The sequence below is a fragment of the Staurois parvus genome, unplaced genomic scaffold (genome assembly GCF_062004578.1).
Source record: "Staurois parvus isolate SC_StPar_1 unplaced genomic scaffold, SC_StPar_1.0 ptg000506l, whole genome shotgun sequence".
NCBI classification, from domain to species: Eukaryota; Metazoa; Chordata; class Amphibia; order Anura; family Ranidae; genus Staurois; species Staurois parvus.
This window is the reverse complement of record NW_028318302.1, coordinates 231,810-250,027: the sequence shown is the minus strand read 5'-3', so window position 1 is coordinate 250,027 and position 18,218 is coordinate 231,810. Positions and strand designations below refer to the sequence as shown.

Sequence of the window (18,218 nt, the reverse complement as noted above, 5' to 3'; positions counted from 1 at the left end):
GTACACCCCATCTGGAACATGCAGTTCAGTTTTGGGCACCAATTCACAAAAAGAACATTGGGGAACTGGAGAAAGTACAGAGAAGTGCAACCAAACTGATAAGAGGCATGGCGGAGCTCAGCTATGGGGAAAGATTAGAGGAGTTGAATTTATTCTCTCTTGAGAAGAGAAGATTAAGGGGGGATATGATCAACATGTATAAATACATCAGTGGTTCATATAGTGAACTTGGTGTAGAGCAGGGGTGGACTGACCATTTGGAAACTCGGGCACTGCCCGAGGGCCCGGGGTCAGTAGGGGGCCCCATGAGATGCCCCTGGTACTTTTTTCATAGGCTTTTTTGAGTTTGGGCAAGGACACAGAGGGCCCATGATCCCCTATTGCCAGGGGCCCCATGAGTTGTCAGTCCGCCGCTGGTGTAGAGTTATTAATCTTGAGATTATCACAGAGGACAAGGGGTCACTCTTTATGTCTGGAGGAAAAGAAAAGTAATCTAAATACAGAAATGGTTCTTCATAGTAAGAGCTGTGAAAATGTGGAATAGACTCCCTCAAGAGTTGGTTCTGGCCAGCTCAGTGGATTGCTTTATAAAAAGTCCTGGATTCTTTTTTTTTTTGGATACACAGAATATAACTGGAAACTAACGTTTATAGGTAAAGTTGATCCAGGGAATAACCGATTGCCTCTCAGGGGATCAGGAGGGATTTTTTTCCCCTGCAGGAGCAAATTGGATCATGCTTTGCTGTTTTTTTTTGCCTTCTTCTGGATCAACTGTTGGTGTAGGATTATAATTTTTTATGGTTGAACTGGATGGACTTTTGTCTTTTTTCAGCCAGACTAACTATGTAACTGTGTAAACATTTTTGCCCCAGAATGCAACGTGTTCTGTGAATCAGCAGTGGAATCCTGTCATCTATTCACTTCTACTCCATTCACAAAACACGTTGCCTTGTGGGACAATAACGCTTCATTCACATATGTGATGATTCCTTCTTATTGTGAACGAGCCATTTTTTTGTAATGCCTGTAACTTCCCAGTGCTGCATGTGGGCAGCCCACTGAAGTCTATTAGGACATCCTCCTAATGTGTGAGTGACCCCTGAACACACTGCCTGCATTCAGAGGCGCTCACTACATTCACACAACCAGTTCATCATGCATTAGGGTGAAAATAACACACATAGATGTAAATGAACAAAATGTTTGTTTTTAATTCCAGTTCAGTTCCAGCACTGAACAGATTTAAGGTAACAAGGAACGCTGGGAGAATGCCTGCCAGTTGTTTCTTGTGGCATCACAACTACAATCCATATTTTCTTTTAGTCCATATTTGATGAATTGTATAATCACACCTACAAGTTTATGGAAAAAGAGGAACAGAGAGCAGCAAGTAGGAGGCTAAAGCTGGCTAATCAATGGGCAACAATAATAACTTGGAGCAGTCTCCACATCTAGTCAACTCCTCTCCTCCCAACAATAACTGACTTGGCCTAAAGGTGGTCACAGTTTACTTTTTTTTATATTGGCAGGATCGCTCTCTTAAATTAGCTTAGTGAATGAGGTGACAATGTGTTCATTTTATTTATCCAGTCTTGCAAGCAAAATTCTGTTGTTTTATTTCCTTGAACGTGATTGAATATTCAAAGTAAACATGGCTTTACCTTATCTTCTGAGCTAAGTGAATGTACATTTTGCAATATGAAAGATAGTCTACTCCTTCAGAAAACCAACTCCATTGTTTCAAAAGCTAAGAGAGTGTTAGGCTGGCCATACACTATACAATTTTCTGTCCAATTTCTGCCCAATTTCCTTTAGATTTACCTTTCACTATGTAGTATAAGATCCTGCCTAATTGAATACAATTGAAAAAGATATTTAGGTTTGACCTCATATTATATGGTTTTTGGTAAATCTAAACCACAAATCTCCAGAAAATTGTTTAATGTATGGCCAGCCTTACTGCCCAAGAAATTCCCGGCATTAGGTGCAATGACTAAGACTGGCCATACATTATTCAATTTTCTTACAATTTTCTGCCTAATTTCCTTTAGATTTACCTTCAACTGTATAGTGCAAGGGCCTGCCTGATTGGATACAACTGAAAGTGTTGTTAGGTTTGACCTCATACTATATGGTTTTTGGTAAATCTAAAGAAAAAATCTCAAGAAAATGGTATAATGTATGGCCAGCCTAAAGCTGTGCATACATAATTAAAAAACCTGAACCAATTTCCCCAACTACACATTTGAAGTAGATAGGGGAATCCTCCTTGCTGTGCAGAGCTCGGGGCTGTGATTGCACACAGCCGATCAGCAGGTCCCGGCCGTGAATCTTTGGCTGGGACTTGCTGACAGGCTCCTGCTGTGAGCAATCACAGCGGGTGTCAGTTGGGGGGGGACGTGTGTCCTAAACCCAGAATCCAGCGCTGCTTTCAGCTGACACTTTATTACAATCCAGGGAGTACCATGATTCACATGTGATCACAATGTTTATATCCCCGGGAATGCACTTTATGCACATCTGATTATTGTTTTATTTATTTTCGCAGTTTGTAATGTTTCTGTTTACATTGATTTGAATGCATTTTTGGAGGGAACATGACATCATGGGGCGGGGCCAAGCTTATTTCACTTCACTCTTATTGGTGGATGGTTTTCTTAAATAGTTCTCCAGTTTCTGTCACAATTTGTCACATGCCTGATGAAGGGGTCCTGCGAGACTCCGAAACGTTGTCTTGCTGTAACTACAGTCAGGTCCATAAATATTGGGACATCAACACAATTCTAACATTTTTGGCTCTATACACCACCACAATGGATTTGAAATGAAATGAACAAGATGTGCTTTAACTGCAGACTGTCAGCTTTAATTTGAGGGTTATTACATCCAAATCAGGTGAACGGTATAGGAATTACAACAGTTTGCATATGTGCCTCCCACTTGTTAAAGGACCAAAAGTAATGGGACAGAATAATAATCATAAATCAAACTTTCACTTTTTAATACTTGGTTGCAAATCCTTTGCAGTCAATTACAGCCTGAAGTCTGGAACGCATAGACATCACCAGACGCTGGGTTTCATCCCTGGAGATGCTCTGCCAGGCCTCTACTGCAACTCTCTTCAGTTCCTGCTTGTTCTTGGGGCATTGAGTTCTGAAGCATTTGGCTGAATACGAGCAGATAATGTTGCCCAAAACACTTCAGAATTCATCCTGCTGCTTTTGTCAGCAGTCACATCATCAATAAATACAAGAGAACCAGTTCCATTGGCAGCCATACATGCCCACGCCATGACACTACCACCACCATGCTTCACTGATGAGGTGGTATGCTTAGGATCATGAGCAGTTCCTTTCCTTCTCCATACTCTTCTCTTCCCATCACTCTGGTACAAGTTGATTTTGGTCTCATTTGTCCATAGGATGTTGTTCCAGAACTGTGAAGGCTTTTTTAGATGTCGTTTGGCAAACTCTAATCTGGCCTTCCTGTTTTTGAGGCTCACCAATGGTTTACATCTTGTGGTGAACCCTCTGTATTCACTCTGGTGAAGTCTTCTCTTGATTGTTGACTTTGACACACATACACCTACCTCCTGGAGAGTGTTCTTGATCTGGCCAACTGTTGTGAAGGGTGTTTTCTTCACCAGGGAAAGAATTTGCAACCAAGTATTAAAAAGCGAAAGTTTGATTTATGATTATTATTCTGTCCCATTACTTTTGGTCCCTTAACAAGTGGGAGGCACATATGCAAACTGTTGTAATTCCTACACCGTTCACCTGATTTGGATGTAAATACCCTCAAATTAAAGCTGACAGTCTGCAGTTAAAGCACATCTTGTTGGTTTCATTTAAAATCCATTGTGGTGGTGTATAGAGCCAAAAATGTTATAATTGTGTCGATGTCCCAATATTTTTGGACCTGACTGTATGTAATCGTTCATTAAAACTTTTGGACCCATATTGGGTCCCTTGCTGATTCTGTTCAGTTCCAGCCAACAGTCGCTGCAGCACCCACTTATACACACAGCCATTTTTAACGCAGGAACGTGTGCGTTTGGATAGTACACTTGCATTCTAAACTCAGAAACAGATGACGATGTACCAGTACGTCGATTTGCCTACAGCAGCCGCTCACCTGCAGTACAGTGCGGGCAGACGGGCAGTTGGCAGGTGGTTAAGGAACTCTCATTTTTTAGATGTAACCACTTGAAGACCAAGCCTTTTCTGGCACTTTTCGTTTACATGTAACAATCAGTATTTTTTGCTAGAAAATATCTTAGAACCCTCAAACATTATATATTTTTGAAAGCAGAGGCACTAGAGAATAAATTGGTGGGTGCAGCAATTTTTTATGTCACACAGTATTTGCACAGTGGTTTTTCAAACACAGTTTTTTGGAAAAATACACTTGTTTTGTAATTTTAATGCAAAAAAATACAATACATAACCCAAATTTTGTTAAAATAGAAAGGATGATGTTATGCCAAGTAAATAGATACCAAACATGTCACACCTTAACCAACGGTGCCAGACGATGTAAACATGAATGTGGAATTTAAAAAATTATGCTGCGCTACCCAATCACATAGACTCCTAAATATTAATAAATCAAGGTGAAATAGGTGCAAATAAAATATAAATAAATTGTAAAAAACTGGTGATGAATTGAGTAAACCAGAAAATAGTGAATAAATAGGAGGATACAAAAATTAATAACTTAATCATGAAAACTGATCATATTCCAAAAGTAGAAAATATAAATATAACAATGATAAAAAACTGATAAAAATGAATCACTCAAAAAACAAAAAACACCCAATGTGAACAGAGTGATAGTATGGATAAATAAATAAATAACAATGAATCAATAAATCAAATGAAAAACATTATTGCATAAATTAATATGAATAAATAAAGTGCACAGTCCCAGTGAATCTTTGTATCAGAAGAAGCTGTGGAACATCCAGTGACCACAAAAAACACACAGCCAAGCATGCGCGCTCACATCCAAGTTGCAAACCGCAAGGGGTAATAGGGCTAAAAAAAAGGGAGCACTCATCTGATGATACCCCTTCGGAAATGATCAGAGTAATCCTCTAAAGTGGCAAGGGTAGACACTCATCAATGTATCAGCAGTAAACAGTACATGGAAAAGGCCAAAGCTCTCTCCTCTCTAATAGTCCACTCATGGAAATCAAAACAAAAATACTGCCATAGTGTAGTAAGTAAACCGTTTAATAGATAAAAACAGCAAAATTACTACTCACATGTAAAAAAACGGGTCCACAGACCCATACAGGCATGGAAAAACTGCAATGGCAGAAAAGGTGTACAGCACTAGGGTGTACCAAGATGGCAGCTGCCGTCTGTACCAAAAACGATGTCACCACTCTTCCAGCCTATGCGTTACGTCACAAATCACATGACTTCCTCAGGGCAAACATTATCATACTATCCATACGCAACATTTTAAAGGCTCTTGCAGTTTACCACTTTAGATTTATAGAGGATGTCTGGTATAAGAATTACTGCCCATGATCTGGCATTTGCGCTGATAACTCACATGTGTGGGACAATTGCTGCTTGACTGATGTACGTGTTCGTCTTTTTGCACAGGCACAGGGATATAGGGGCACTTCAATTTTTTTTCTTTATCACTTTTATTGCTGTCACAAGTAATGTAAACATCCTTTGTGACAGCAATGGGCATGTGATAGGTATTCTTTATGGGGAGTTCTGGGGTCAATAATACCCCAAATCCCTCCTCTGCCCTTAACAGCATTAGAAGGTGAAACAGGAAGGTGCTTCTAAGTGCAGTATTCCAGGTCAACTTTAATAAACAGCGTTTAAAAACACTTACAAAATAGTAGTAAAAGCAGGCTCTAATGTGATTGCCAGCCAGCAGCTGCAGGGGGAGCTTGATGAGAGGTGTTAAAGATGGCCGCCGCTCTGTTTGGACTGCTGGAGCAGTCTTGAAGAAGGAGCTATGCTCATGCTCCAAAACGCATCATCACTCCATGCTCACGCCACTTCCGGTCCTTGGACAGCGTGCAGCATGCGCTCCAGCGGTTCGAACAGAGCGACGGCCATCTTTAACACCTCTCCTCAAGCTCCCCCTGCAGCTGCTGGCTGGCACAGCGGCTCCATCGCTTAGAGGACAGAGCCCTGCTACTGACGGATGACATTAGAACATGTTTTTACTACTACATTGTAAGTGTTTTTAACTGCTTTTTATTAAAGTTGACCTGGAATACTGCACTTAGGAGCGCCTTCCTGTTTCACCTTCTTCTGCACAGTTTGTCTCCACTCTTTAGAAGTGCTGCTCAGTACCGGTTTCCCTACACACCATCCATCATCAGCTGTCATACTTCCATAGGATCGTCCACCGACGCGCCCTGCTACCCACCTTGCCCTTAAAAGCATTCGATTACATCAAGATCAGTGTGATTGAATGCTTTTATTTATTTTTTAAATGGCGCTGATTGTTTCTAAGTAAACTGGAAGTGATGTCAAGTCATCGTTTATGGCACAGCCCATTAAAGGAGCGGAAGGTGGCGGGAGGGGAGGCCGCGTCCTCCCACTGCTTGTAAAAGCGATTCAGCAGTTAGCTGCTAGGATTGCCTTTACAACAGAGTCGATCTTCGGCTCTACAAAAATGGTAATGGGAGGATGCCTGCCGCTGCAGGCACCACCTCGGTATAACAACCTGAAGTCTGGCGATGTAGGGGTACGTCGCTAGTCAGCAAGTGGCATAGCTTGACAATTCTCCATTTACAGATAGCAATAAATTAACATTATCGCTTACTTTTTGGCCCATTAAAAGTCTTATTATAGTTAAGAATCATAGTCTTCTAATAGGTTCTCCATAGAGAGGAATGAACAAATAGTAAACTCCACTACAAGAGAGTGGCACCTTTGTAGCGCCCTTGCGGGGTACAGGGATACAAACTATTGCAAAGGGAATTCAACACTGTTTTCAATAGCGATTTAAAAAAAAAAAAAATTAAAAGCAACCCATCAACCCAGGCACACATATGCACAAAAATGCATGCAGTCGCGCAAAACGACATTAAGAATAGTAGAAATTGCGAAAAGTCCTGCAACCATTCCATTTTGGTCTGGTGGCCACCTACATAAGTGTAATGAACAGCATTTGGAACTGGCTTTCATTGATATTTTTTTGTTGATGTTATTTGGATCACCATTAAATACTACACTATGAGTACCTTTTTTGCATTTGGTGGTTCCTTATGGAGTTGAAATGCTGATACTGACCCCTAGTGAAATGGAGAAGTACAGTTTTCATTTCTGACATAGGTGTCCGTTTATGACACAGAGAATAGCTGCGATTCAACGGATCTCAGCTATTCTCTGGTCATTCACAGTTTATGACACTCAGGAGATCATGTCAGCCCTTCACTGGAGATCTGTGTTCTCCCTCCAGATTCTCCAGCCCAGAGCTGGAGAATCAGAGGGACCGCAAACTAAGCAGAGATAATTTACCTCTGCTTAGTAAACTGATCTTTTACTGTAATCTTACGAGATTATAGTAAAATCAGCCGTTTTCCAGAGTTTGTAGACCATTCTCCAGCTGTCAGGGATCGCGGCGTCCTGTCGGCCGGCACATGCGCGCTGGCAACGGCTCACGCCGGGATACAAGCACTAGGTCCCGGCGAGTCTCGGATGACAGGACGCCGCGCATGCGCAGTGGGAGCAGGGGGCGCGCCTCGGGCGGCCAATGACAGCCCAGGGGCGCGTCCTGGGCGGCCAATGACAGTGCAGGGCGCGATATTTAAAGATGCCCTGCACTGTCACTGATTGCCGCAAGGTCTTCTGAGTTCCTGAATCCTGTACCTGTGTTTTTGATCCTGATTGACCCTGACTACTCTACTCTCTCCTGCATTTTGACCCGGATTGTCCTGACTACTCTACTCTCTCCTGCATTTTGACCCGGATTGTCCTGACTACTCTGCTCTCTCCCATCCTGACCCCGGCTTGTTAAACCTATCTACGGACTGACTTCTCCTGCTGACCCTGCGAGTGACCTGACGATTCTCCGCCTGCGGATTCTGTACCACGCCTCTCCCACGGGACCACTGCTCGCAATCTATCCTGCTGGGCCCTGCCGTCCTCCTCACATCTGGCTCTACCGGTACCAATACATCCCCAGAGGTTCCCCCTGCCACTGGTGGGCCTGCTCAGAGGTCGTGACCTGGTCCTGGTCTGTTTCAAGTCCATCCCCACCATCAGGGGCCCTGGTGAAAGCACAGACCGGGACTTAGACTCCACGCTTTGGGTAGGTCTGTCAAGTGGGCAGCCAGCAGCACCATCTGGCGGATCATAACACCAGCGTTTGGAGACCGTTCTCCCTTCGTTCGGAGAACTGCTTCATAAACTGCATTCACAGGAGAACTGTGTTCTCCGAGAATGCTGGAGAACTGAGCAGTGATCTATTACCGCTGGTTCATAAACGGACACCAAAGTTGGACAGAGAGAGAGGTCCTGAAGGATATTACATCACAGGTGCATATTGCTGTTCTATCTTTAGACAGCATTGTGTTGCAGTAAGCCTGCAATTTACCTATTAGGAGGAGGATTAACACAGTTGGTATTTGTCACATTGATGGTGAAGGTTTGAATTAAACCACTGGGTCCCACTGGATGCTCACTGGATGCACAAGAGTTATTTGCTGGGATTTATTGTGCTAAAGGACTTTTATTTTAATTTGCATGGGCACTACAGTACTATTTTTGCACTCAATTCATATAGTGATTTATGTATTTAATTTTAGTGCAGCAATTCTTATGCCCATGTTTTCAAGGGGTGTACCTTACATGTTTACCTATTGCGTGCAGCTTTTTGTTGTTTTATTGGATATGGCTGACTTTTACATTTTCATTATAAGATGAACTCTAAACTGATGAGCTTAAAGCCATTTAAATATTATTAATATTATTAATAACTTAGGCTACCGCAATTCTTAGTTGTTTCGTGCATGAATGCAGTTTTGAGACTTGACATATTTGGCATCTACTCATTCAATGCAACCTCAACTTTTATTTTCTACATAAAGATGAGGATTAAATTGTGTTTTAAAATTCATTTTAGTGTATTTTTTTACTGAAAATTTACACTTGATAAACAGTTACGCAAATATCATGTAACCTAACAAATGGCAACTACAATATTTTTGTTTCACAGGGCCTCTACTGTAGGAAAATATATAATCTTTTGGGGATTTCAAGTAATTTTGAAGCCAAAAAAGCTGATTTTAAACGTGTATGAAAAGTGAAAAAAATTGGAATAGCGGGGAGGTGATTAAGGAACAACTCCAGGGAAAAATAATATGTTTTTGAAATCTGCTGCCTCAAAGGAAGGTGAGTGCAATAAGGTGTATGCCACCTACTTGAGATCTCTTTTTTTTCACAATGTAATGTTTCAACAAGCGCCAATAGTTTAGTTATCACTTCCACACTCCAACACTTTGCATTCTGTGAACCCGTGGTTACTATGTACAAGAGACATACTGTATCTCTCCTATCGGAATGCCAGAGTATAGTGATAGCTATGCCATCAGCACTCAGTAAACCAGTAAACTGTAAACAAAGAGTAAGATTCAGGAGGTAGCAAACACCACCTTGTATTTAGTGCCTTGCATGCCAGCAGATTTTAAATATTTTTTTTCCTGGATTTCTTCTTTAAGTAAAAACTGAAAGAATCATTTTATCCCAAGTACTTAGAATTGAAATACATAATATTTAACATTTGTTTAAAAATGAAACAAATGCATATAAAACCAAAGTCACAAACATTACTTGAAAATTATACTTTCAATTACCAGGTGTGAAGCCATAAGGGTTATTGACCTCTTGCAGTTCATCGTCTTTCTCTTCTTTTAGAAGAAATGAGGGCTGGTTTTTCTTCCACTCAGGCTTGGAACTCACCTAAAAGAACACCGAAAAAAAATGTCTTCCATTTGTTAGATGAAAAGAAGGCCTCATGCACACAGGTGGTTTGCCCCACCAGCATCATATCCTGGCATTTGTGGGCACCTGGGAGGCACAGATGCAGTGTTCAGTCCCACTACCACCAGCCAATCAAAATCTATGACAGGCTGAAATATGCAGTGGCTGTACACTGTACCGAGCGAGACTCACGTGTAGGGATGTAGAACGCCAGAACTTCCATATTTTAAGCATACTTTTTTTTAATACCCAGCTGCCACATATTAGCCACAGGAGAAATTGATCTGAGAAGCAAAAACATTTTTAATACTTCCCAGATAATTTCACCTGCATTTAAATAAATTGATCACGAGTTAGTGTTAATATAGCCTTACATCCTCAACATAGCCTTACATGAAGGTTTTTCAACCAATGCTTTTATATCAGGCTGTTGTGACAAATACATGAATTAAGTGTCCCAGAGATAGATTACTCATATGTATTAACCATGATAAACAATGATGACAAAGAATGGTTTGACCTTGTTCACACTAGCATCAAAATCTAGCATTCAGGTCTGCAAAGTGAACATTTTTTAATGGATCTGAATGCATCCTGTGGTCTTCTATGTACTGTACCTTTGTACACTAGACATTCAGAAGTGTTTATAAGCTCAGCCGGTAGATACATTTACCAAATCAAGAAAAAATGTGCATTCATGATCTGTTTAGCATTGGTTTTGTGGAGCTTAATATAGCAGAACAGATGTCAATGCATGTAAAGAACACTAAATACGTCTAAAGTGGCTTTAGGGCCAGTTCACATCAGGAATCGCACAGGAACGTGGGGTACTGTGCACTTCACATGCAATCCATGTGCAATGCAATTTCAGTCCATTCATTTGAACCGCATACACTACTTTATTGAACTCACAGGAACCAGATCATATGGTACTACTGTACCATGTGATCCAGTGCAGGCAAACAGGGTGTCATCACAACTGCAGAATGCAACTGCAGTGAGTTTTGAACGCAGTGGAATGTGAACTATCCCTGAAAGCAGAAACATATAAAGGCAGGACTGTCATTGTGAATTATGCTTTAGCTGACATTAGGAGCTGGCTTTTTCTTGGCATCTTGTTTACTCATCAATGGCTTTTTATATTTAGTATTTTTATTTCCTAACAACCAGTTAGTGTCTCCCTTGCATGTTCTAACCTGCCCTAACAACAGGAAAGGTAGACACTGCCTGTATGCTAAGAGGTAAACATAATATGGCAAACCTATTATAGAAACATAATAGAAATGGTTCTTTATGGTAAACAATCAATCTGCGTTTTTTATTCTAACCCACAAAAAAATACAGGTGAAATCTAATTGGTTCCTATGAGAAACACCACTTCTTTCTTTTCTTCCATTTTTTTTAAATGCAAGGCCCCCTCATTTTTTATCAGTGAAAAAATTCACTGACGAACATTCTAAGCATTCACCCAGTTCTCACAAGCTCTTACCAAATTTCACTTAATACAGTGATTTGCTAGGATCATCAGCTCTATCTAGAGGACATAAATCTGTATTTTCCAGATTAAGGTATTTCAGGAAAAATACCCCATTGTGGCCACTAGATGGAGCTGACAATCATAGGAAATCAACACATTAAGCAGAATCTGGCCAGAATTTGTGAGAGCTGGGCAAATGCTTATGATATTTATCCACCAAATGTAATTTCTAAATTGACCCTTTAGAGGTATACTTATAAAGCAGTAAATGTGACTTCAAACAAATATTTACAGGTGATGAATTAATCACGGCCATTAGAAATGCATGTACCTGGAAGATTCACCTGCAGTGAATGTTTGGTGAAATTCAGATTCACTGTTTTATAATTATGCCCTTATAGTATCTGTGACTACTTATTCACCTATCTGATTAGTTTTCTCCTCATGAGCCTCTCAGGACAACCCTTCACTACGTTTTTTTTTTTTCGTGGTTCTCTATTTCCCACCCATGCTTTGTGGCTAGGTTTGTGCTGTTAGTATACTGGCATACAATCGCAAGGTCTGTTTATGCAACACTGGAGGGGGGGGGGTTAAACTTGAGGAAATTTAGGCTTTCACATGGCTGTAGACTTTACTGCCCGCAGAAAAGTGTTCCAAGTTGATTTCTTTTCAGATCAGGGTTGATATCTGGTGTACAGGTGTTCAGGGTTGCCATCTCCTGCACGTCTGTTTTTTGATACCCAGGGGTGTTTCCTCCCATTGGAGATTTTATATTGAACTTTTTTGGCTACAACTACTTTGGCCACGTTGGCATGCGGTTACGGTGTGGTCCCAATAACTTCAATGCGCAAGTTTGACCAGTGGTGCCACCTGTCAGCTTGACACAGCAGGTTAAAATTCCTGCAACAAAGTATCAGCCATGGCAAAATTAAGTCACCCCTGCAGCAGCCATGTGATTTACAGGTCAGCAGCCAGGGGGCGGGTTTGGGGATAAAAATGCAGATCAACTACCTATTTTTACTGCCCCCCTGCTGTCAGTGTGAACTAAACTGAAGACCTCATTCACACAGGCTTTCAAAACAGGTGGTTGGGTTGCATTTTTACCATGTCCCAAGCACCTATTAATGCCACTCACAATCGTTGAAATGGGGAGTGGATAAGGTGTGCACACAGAAGTGTTAGCGTTGCCTTGCGATGCTGCAAAGATACACTGCCTGGAGAGTCCAGCAGGTGTTGAAGCTTTGCAAACAACTCCATTCACTTTGACTGAAACACAGCATTAGTGCCCCGTAAACACACTGTAACTGGCGTTCACAATGCGTTCAAGGTGACGTTGCAAAGCATCAAAAGTGATCAGTTCCCAATTTAGCTTTGTAAAATTAAAAATACCACCTCTGGGGCTATCTGAGGAGTGTGTTAAAGTCACTTTAAAATTTAAGGCCTGTGTGAACTCGCCTAGTGAGGGGATGTTAGGGCACCGCTAACCAATTAGCATGCTGACATAAGGGAAAGTCAGGAAAGGGAAATTATCTGATTTAGAAAAAAAACCTTGCATACATATGTCAGATTGGTTCAGTTAGGGGCTAGTGAATGAAAAGAATGCTACAAGAAAGAAGAAATGTGGATCTTACCTCAGGTAACTGCGGTAAAAGTCTTCCCTGCATCTTTGGCAGCTTCTGCCTGTTGTAGGATGCCGGCTGTTCAAAAACAGAAAAATGTCATTATTTTTCAGTGTTTTACAGACACTATTGTGATCTACATGGAATACTAGGTACATTTTTCTTACTTAAAGTAATGTTGAAATTTCAGTCCAGAATTAAAGGTGGACTCTGGACACAAACGTTCACTTACATATATCCTCATTAGCCACAAAGGATATAAATCCACTATTTGTGCACCAAATATATTTACAAACCCAAATATTATATTTTAAAAGAAGCCGTGACATCACCAACATGCTGAACATAGCCTGTGCAGAGAACAGAGCTGTGGGAGGGACTCAGCAAGCCCCACCCACTGCATACTGCCTGCAGAAAAAGGACAGTAGTGGGCGGAGACAAGACCAGTCACCCAGCACAAACAGAGGGAGCAGCAGTGACCAGTCATTATTACAGGAAGCTGCACAGTTCTGGAAGAAATACACAAAGCACACTGAGATTCAAAAAGAATACATATGACTCTTGTATTTAGATATTTGCCTACCTCAGAGGTCAGCTTTAAAATTCCTGAAATCTCAATTATCAAATAAGTTGGCAGTTTTAAGAACTATCACACCAGAAAAAAAGCTAGGTTCTCACTAGAACACACAATCCGCGCTACACTTAAAACATCAGATGTTCTGTGATTAAAAGTTTCCCACGTCCCACGATCAGTCACTGAATTTTCCCTGATAAATCTCTGTGCCAGAGGCCTTGTGTCAGACCTTCTACATGATGGCAGATATAAGAGATTAAAGTCTATCTACACCCAAAATGTTTTTGTTTTCAATAGAATGGAAAAGCAGCAGAGAACCTGTCAGTTTGTTACTGCTATCCATGGCTTCGTTAGAGAGATTAACCTTCACTTCCTGTCCTGGTGACAACATTTTGGCAGACAAGAAGTGAGGGAAAATCTGCACCAGTGAAACATATAACATTCCCAACCTAACTTAAAAACAGAATTTTCACCTCTGTCTCTCTTGCTGTTAGAGAGATTTCCCCTTCCTGTTCTGGGGACAATCTTTCAGGCTAGGCTCACACCTATGCAGTTTGCATGTAAGCCGTTTCCTCATTGCGTTTCATTTTGCATTTTTGCACCTGCTTTTCCATTGAAGTCTACTTATAGTATACTATAAGTAGACTTATAGTGGGACTGCGGCGGGCATTCTGACACTGGGGGAAACTGACTTGGTGTCATTGGCATCCCCAGTAACACCAATATATTGATCACTGCTAAAAGAAAGCACTGACACTGTACTAAGGGCACTGGGCAGGAATGGGTTAACATAAGGGGCAATCAAAGGGTTAACTGTGTGTTGTGGGCTATTTTACTTGTGTCTGTGTGTCTGTGCTTCACTGTAATCACACTGATTTGCATGGCTGTGCTGTGCACAGCCATGCAAAGCAATGTGCACGAGCTGACAGGGAGGAGAACTGTATTGTTTGCAAACAGTTCTCCTCCCCGTCGGAGATGCTTGGCAATCACTGGGTGCTGGCAAGTAATCACCGTCTGTGACCCGGTGATTGACAGCTGCGGCCGCAAATGGCGCCTTGCACATGCTCCCTACTTGGAAATGTAAAATCACATGATGTTGCGCACCCATGCTGCCCTGTAGCAGTATATCTACTACAGGGCAGTCGAGAAGCGGCTAATGCAGAACCAGCATACGGGTAAAATGACTGGCCTTCAGCCTTTAATGAATTCACAACTGACTGGCCAAGGTCATTGGACTCATATGCTGCTGCAGAGTGACACTGTAGCGCTTACCCCCAAAGGAGCTGCTAATGTTTGGGTCCCTAGTTCAGGCTGACAATGACCTTCTTGGCAACACCACACCTTCTAACATATCAAAGCTGCATACAGAGGATAAACAATAATGATAATAACTTGGCACAACACTATAAACAATAGGACAGCCAAGTGTCTCTGCACCTGAACCCTTAGGCTGGATTCACACTTGAGTGTAGCGTCTCTGAGCGGTTTTCATGCGTTTTTTTCCACAATTTCAAACTTTTTTGCTTGTTTTCATACAGCGCTTTTCAGGCGTTTTTGTGCTTTGGCTTTTTTTATTAGCTGATAGAAACAATTATCTGTTTCATCATTTGTTGCTTTGTTTTTCATGTTTTTCATCTTCTACCTGTTTTTCATTGTTCTTCCTGTTCTTTGTTGTTCGTGTTGCGTAGTGTATTGTGCTCTGCAAAGATGAGTGATGATGAGATGGCGTGTTTTGTGGCAGCAGACAATATTATGTCATTTTTGCTTTGTGAAAGAGAGAGGAAGAGTAGGGCACGATGATTCTGAATCTACCTTATAATTGCCAATCAACAAAAAGGAGGCCAGTTCTGGGCCATGTACAGTGACCTACGTGCTCCTGAAGATACATTTTTTGAGTACACCAGGATGTCCATAAAAAGGTTAGTCCAACTTCTTTTGATTCATGATTGTTGTTACTGTTGCTTTCTTATCATGTCCACTAAACCTTCCTTTTTTTCTGACAGTTTCAACGAGTTACTGGGTTTACTTAGTATTCGTTTTCAGCAAATGGACACATATTTCCATAATAGTATACCTCCTGTTGAATGACTAATCAACACACTGAGGTAATTTGTATTATTTTTTATAAAAACTTTTGTTAGAACTGGTACATGAAGAAACAAATATGCTTATTTTTTATATGCATAAAAAAAAAACCAAACACACTTGTTGAAAGTGATATAAAACTTTAATTTTGTACAAAATATGAGGCATTCTTGAAACAGAGTTTTTTAATATCTATATAGAAATAAATGTTTTTTGTTTTTTTTTAATAACATATAAGGCAAAACAACAGGCTCCAGATTGCCAAAACTTATTATACTCCATTATGAAACTAGTACTAGCATGGATACAGGAGTATGAATTCCAGTCCTGGTCACACATGGGCAAGCACACGTCCAACAACAAAGAGTACTTCTTCCCCAGAATTTAGACATATTTTGGACATAATGGCCATGAGACTAAAGTCAGCAAAATGCAAAAAAAAAACAATAAAAAAAAGAAAATTAGAGGTGATGGTAGGTGTGTGGGGAGTTGGCTGGCTCATTGGGTGGCATCACCACATTCATGACATAGGTATAATGTGACCAGGTGGAGAAAGGGGGATTTAGAGGAACATTCTGCCAATCAGAAGAATGTGGTGTTGGCAGAGGAGGGGGGTGAGGGTGGGCAGAATGCTATTTTGGCAGATGATGAGGGGGGCGGGCAGGATGCTGTGTTGGCGGGGGAGGGGGAGTGTTGGGGCTGGGCAGGATGTTGTGTTGGCAGATAAAGGGGGGACAAGGATGCTGTGTTGGCAGCTGATGGGAGGGGGGGGCAAAATGCGATGTTGACATATGAGGGGGGTCTAAAGAATGTGGTGCTGGCAGAGAGAGGGTGGGGATATTTTCATAGGTGCCATATGGTGGCGGAGGTTCACAGAACCTATATGTGGTGGTTGGTGGGACAAAAGTTCCAATATATCGTATGGTACCTGCCAACATGTCTGCCTGGCTGGTACCTGCTCCATAATGCCTTCCAGACACCTTGCTGAAAAGTGCTCATGAGACTTGCTGCAGACATGCTGCTGATCCACTCCTAGACTCCCTTAGCTGACTTTGGTGTTGAGTTGAGGCATCCTGCAGACTCTTCCACTTGCCTTTCAGAAGCTTCAATGTTAAAAAAAAAATCAATGTAATTCTTTATAGGTACCTAGCAACCAGACAATGATTGGATAGTCTACACTAAACCAATGATTGATTGCAAATATATGACAAGTTACATAGTCCGTGACACCTGCTCTGCTATTTGGGATGTGTTGAAGGATGTTGTTATGAAAAAACCTACAACAGAAGAATGGTCACAGATCTCTAATGTTTTCTGGCAACACTGCAATTTCCCAATTTGTTTTGGAGCAATTGATGGGAAACACATTAGGATCATAAAGCCAATGGACAGCAGAAGCCAATACTTTAATTACTAGAAATATTTTTTATTTGTTTTAACGGCAGTGGCTGATGCTAATTATTGCTTTGGTTATACTGATATTGGGTCATATGGCAGCAACTTTACCTCAACCATTTTTGTCCATTCTTCATTTGGACAGATGCTGCTTAAAAATAGACTGGGCCACCCTGAAAACAGTCCACTCCCGGGCACAAATGGCCCTCCCCTACCCAGTGTATTTGTGGGGGATTAGGCCTTTACCCTGGGTGATCATCTGCTATGGCCCTATTTGGGTCACAATCTAACTTTACGAAGAGAGTGTTCCGCTATCGGCTAACAAGAACACGTAGAGTTGCTGAATGTGCATTTGGAATTCTGTCTAACAAATGTCATCCTCTGCAAACTCCCATCATCTTGAACATGCAAAATGCAATCTATGCTGTTAAAGCTGCATGTGCCCTGCACAAGTTTGTTAGGCATCGCGATGGATTCCTGTTTGAGGACTCTTTAGTACACAATATGGAAAGAACTCATTGGACTCGGGTTCGGGGACGTAGACAAGCTACACATATTAGGGATCAATTTGCACCCTACTTTATGTCCCCAACAGGACAGGTGGTAGTTGCTGGATGCAACTGAATAACTGTACATTTTGACAAACATTCAAAGTTTTACCCTCTATCTGTTAGTTAATAAAACTATCTTCTAAGCTGTATTGAATAATAAAAAATTTTTATTGATAAGAAGCCTTGTATTTTTTAAAATATATGTATTTTGTTTACATCATCTATACATTATTGAGCACTAGAGGTCAGAGAGTGCCCTCATGTATTTGTGACATGCTGTCATCTATCAGTTTGCGTGTCCCCAGGTAGCCTTGTTATCCCTCTTGCTTACAGCTGCTGCAGGGCACAGAAGGAGGAGGGGGATGGTGGGTGGGTCTAGCAAGTGATATTTCTTAAGCATGTATAGCTAAAAAAGTTAACTAATTATTAATATCACTTAGGGGGTGTGGGGGTGGTTGGGTTTGCATGGGTTTAGCTTACCTTTATCATCCTTGACAGTGGCATTGAAGTCTGCCCAGTTTGTGAACACTTGGCTGCCAATCTGGTACCATA

At 41.3% G+C, this 18,218-nt stretch overlaps 1 protein-coding gene and 1 pseudogene across 1 annotated transcript in view; one reads left to right on the top strand and one right to left on the bottom strand.

Annotated features, from left to right (window-relative positions):
* Window positions 1-15,270, bottom strand: part of DNAH7 (dynein axonemal heavy chain 7) — a 519,305-nt gene extending 504,035 nt beyond the window's left edge. Inside the window, exons 1-3 of the mRNA XM_089689972.1 lie at window positions 15,172-15,270; window positions 13,074-13,139; window positions 9,839-9,944 (exon numbers count right to left, since the gene is read on the bottom strand). Coding sequence (XP_089546098.1) covers window positions 9,839-9,944; window positions 13,074-13,139; window positions 15,172-15,270 — 271 coding nt within the window. The remainder of the gene's footprint in view (window positions 1-9,838; window positions 9,945-13,073; window positions 13,140-15,171) is intronic.
* A 72-nt stretch (window positions 15,271-15,342) lies between these two features.
* On the top strand, window positions 15,343-17,739 carry LOC149451922 (uncharacterized; annotated as a pseudogene).
* Window positions 17,740-18,218: the final 479 nt, after the last annotated feature.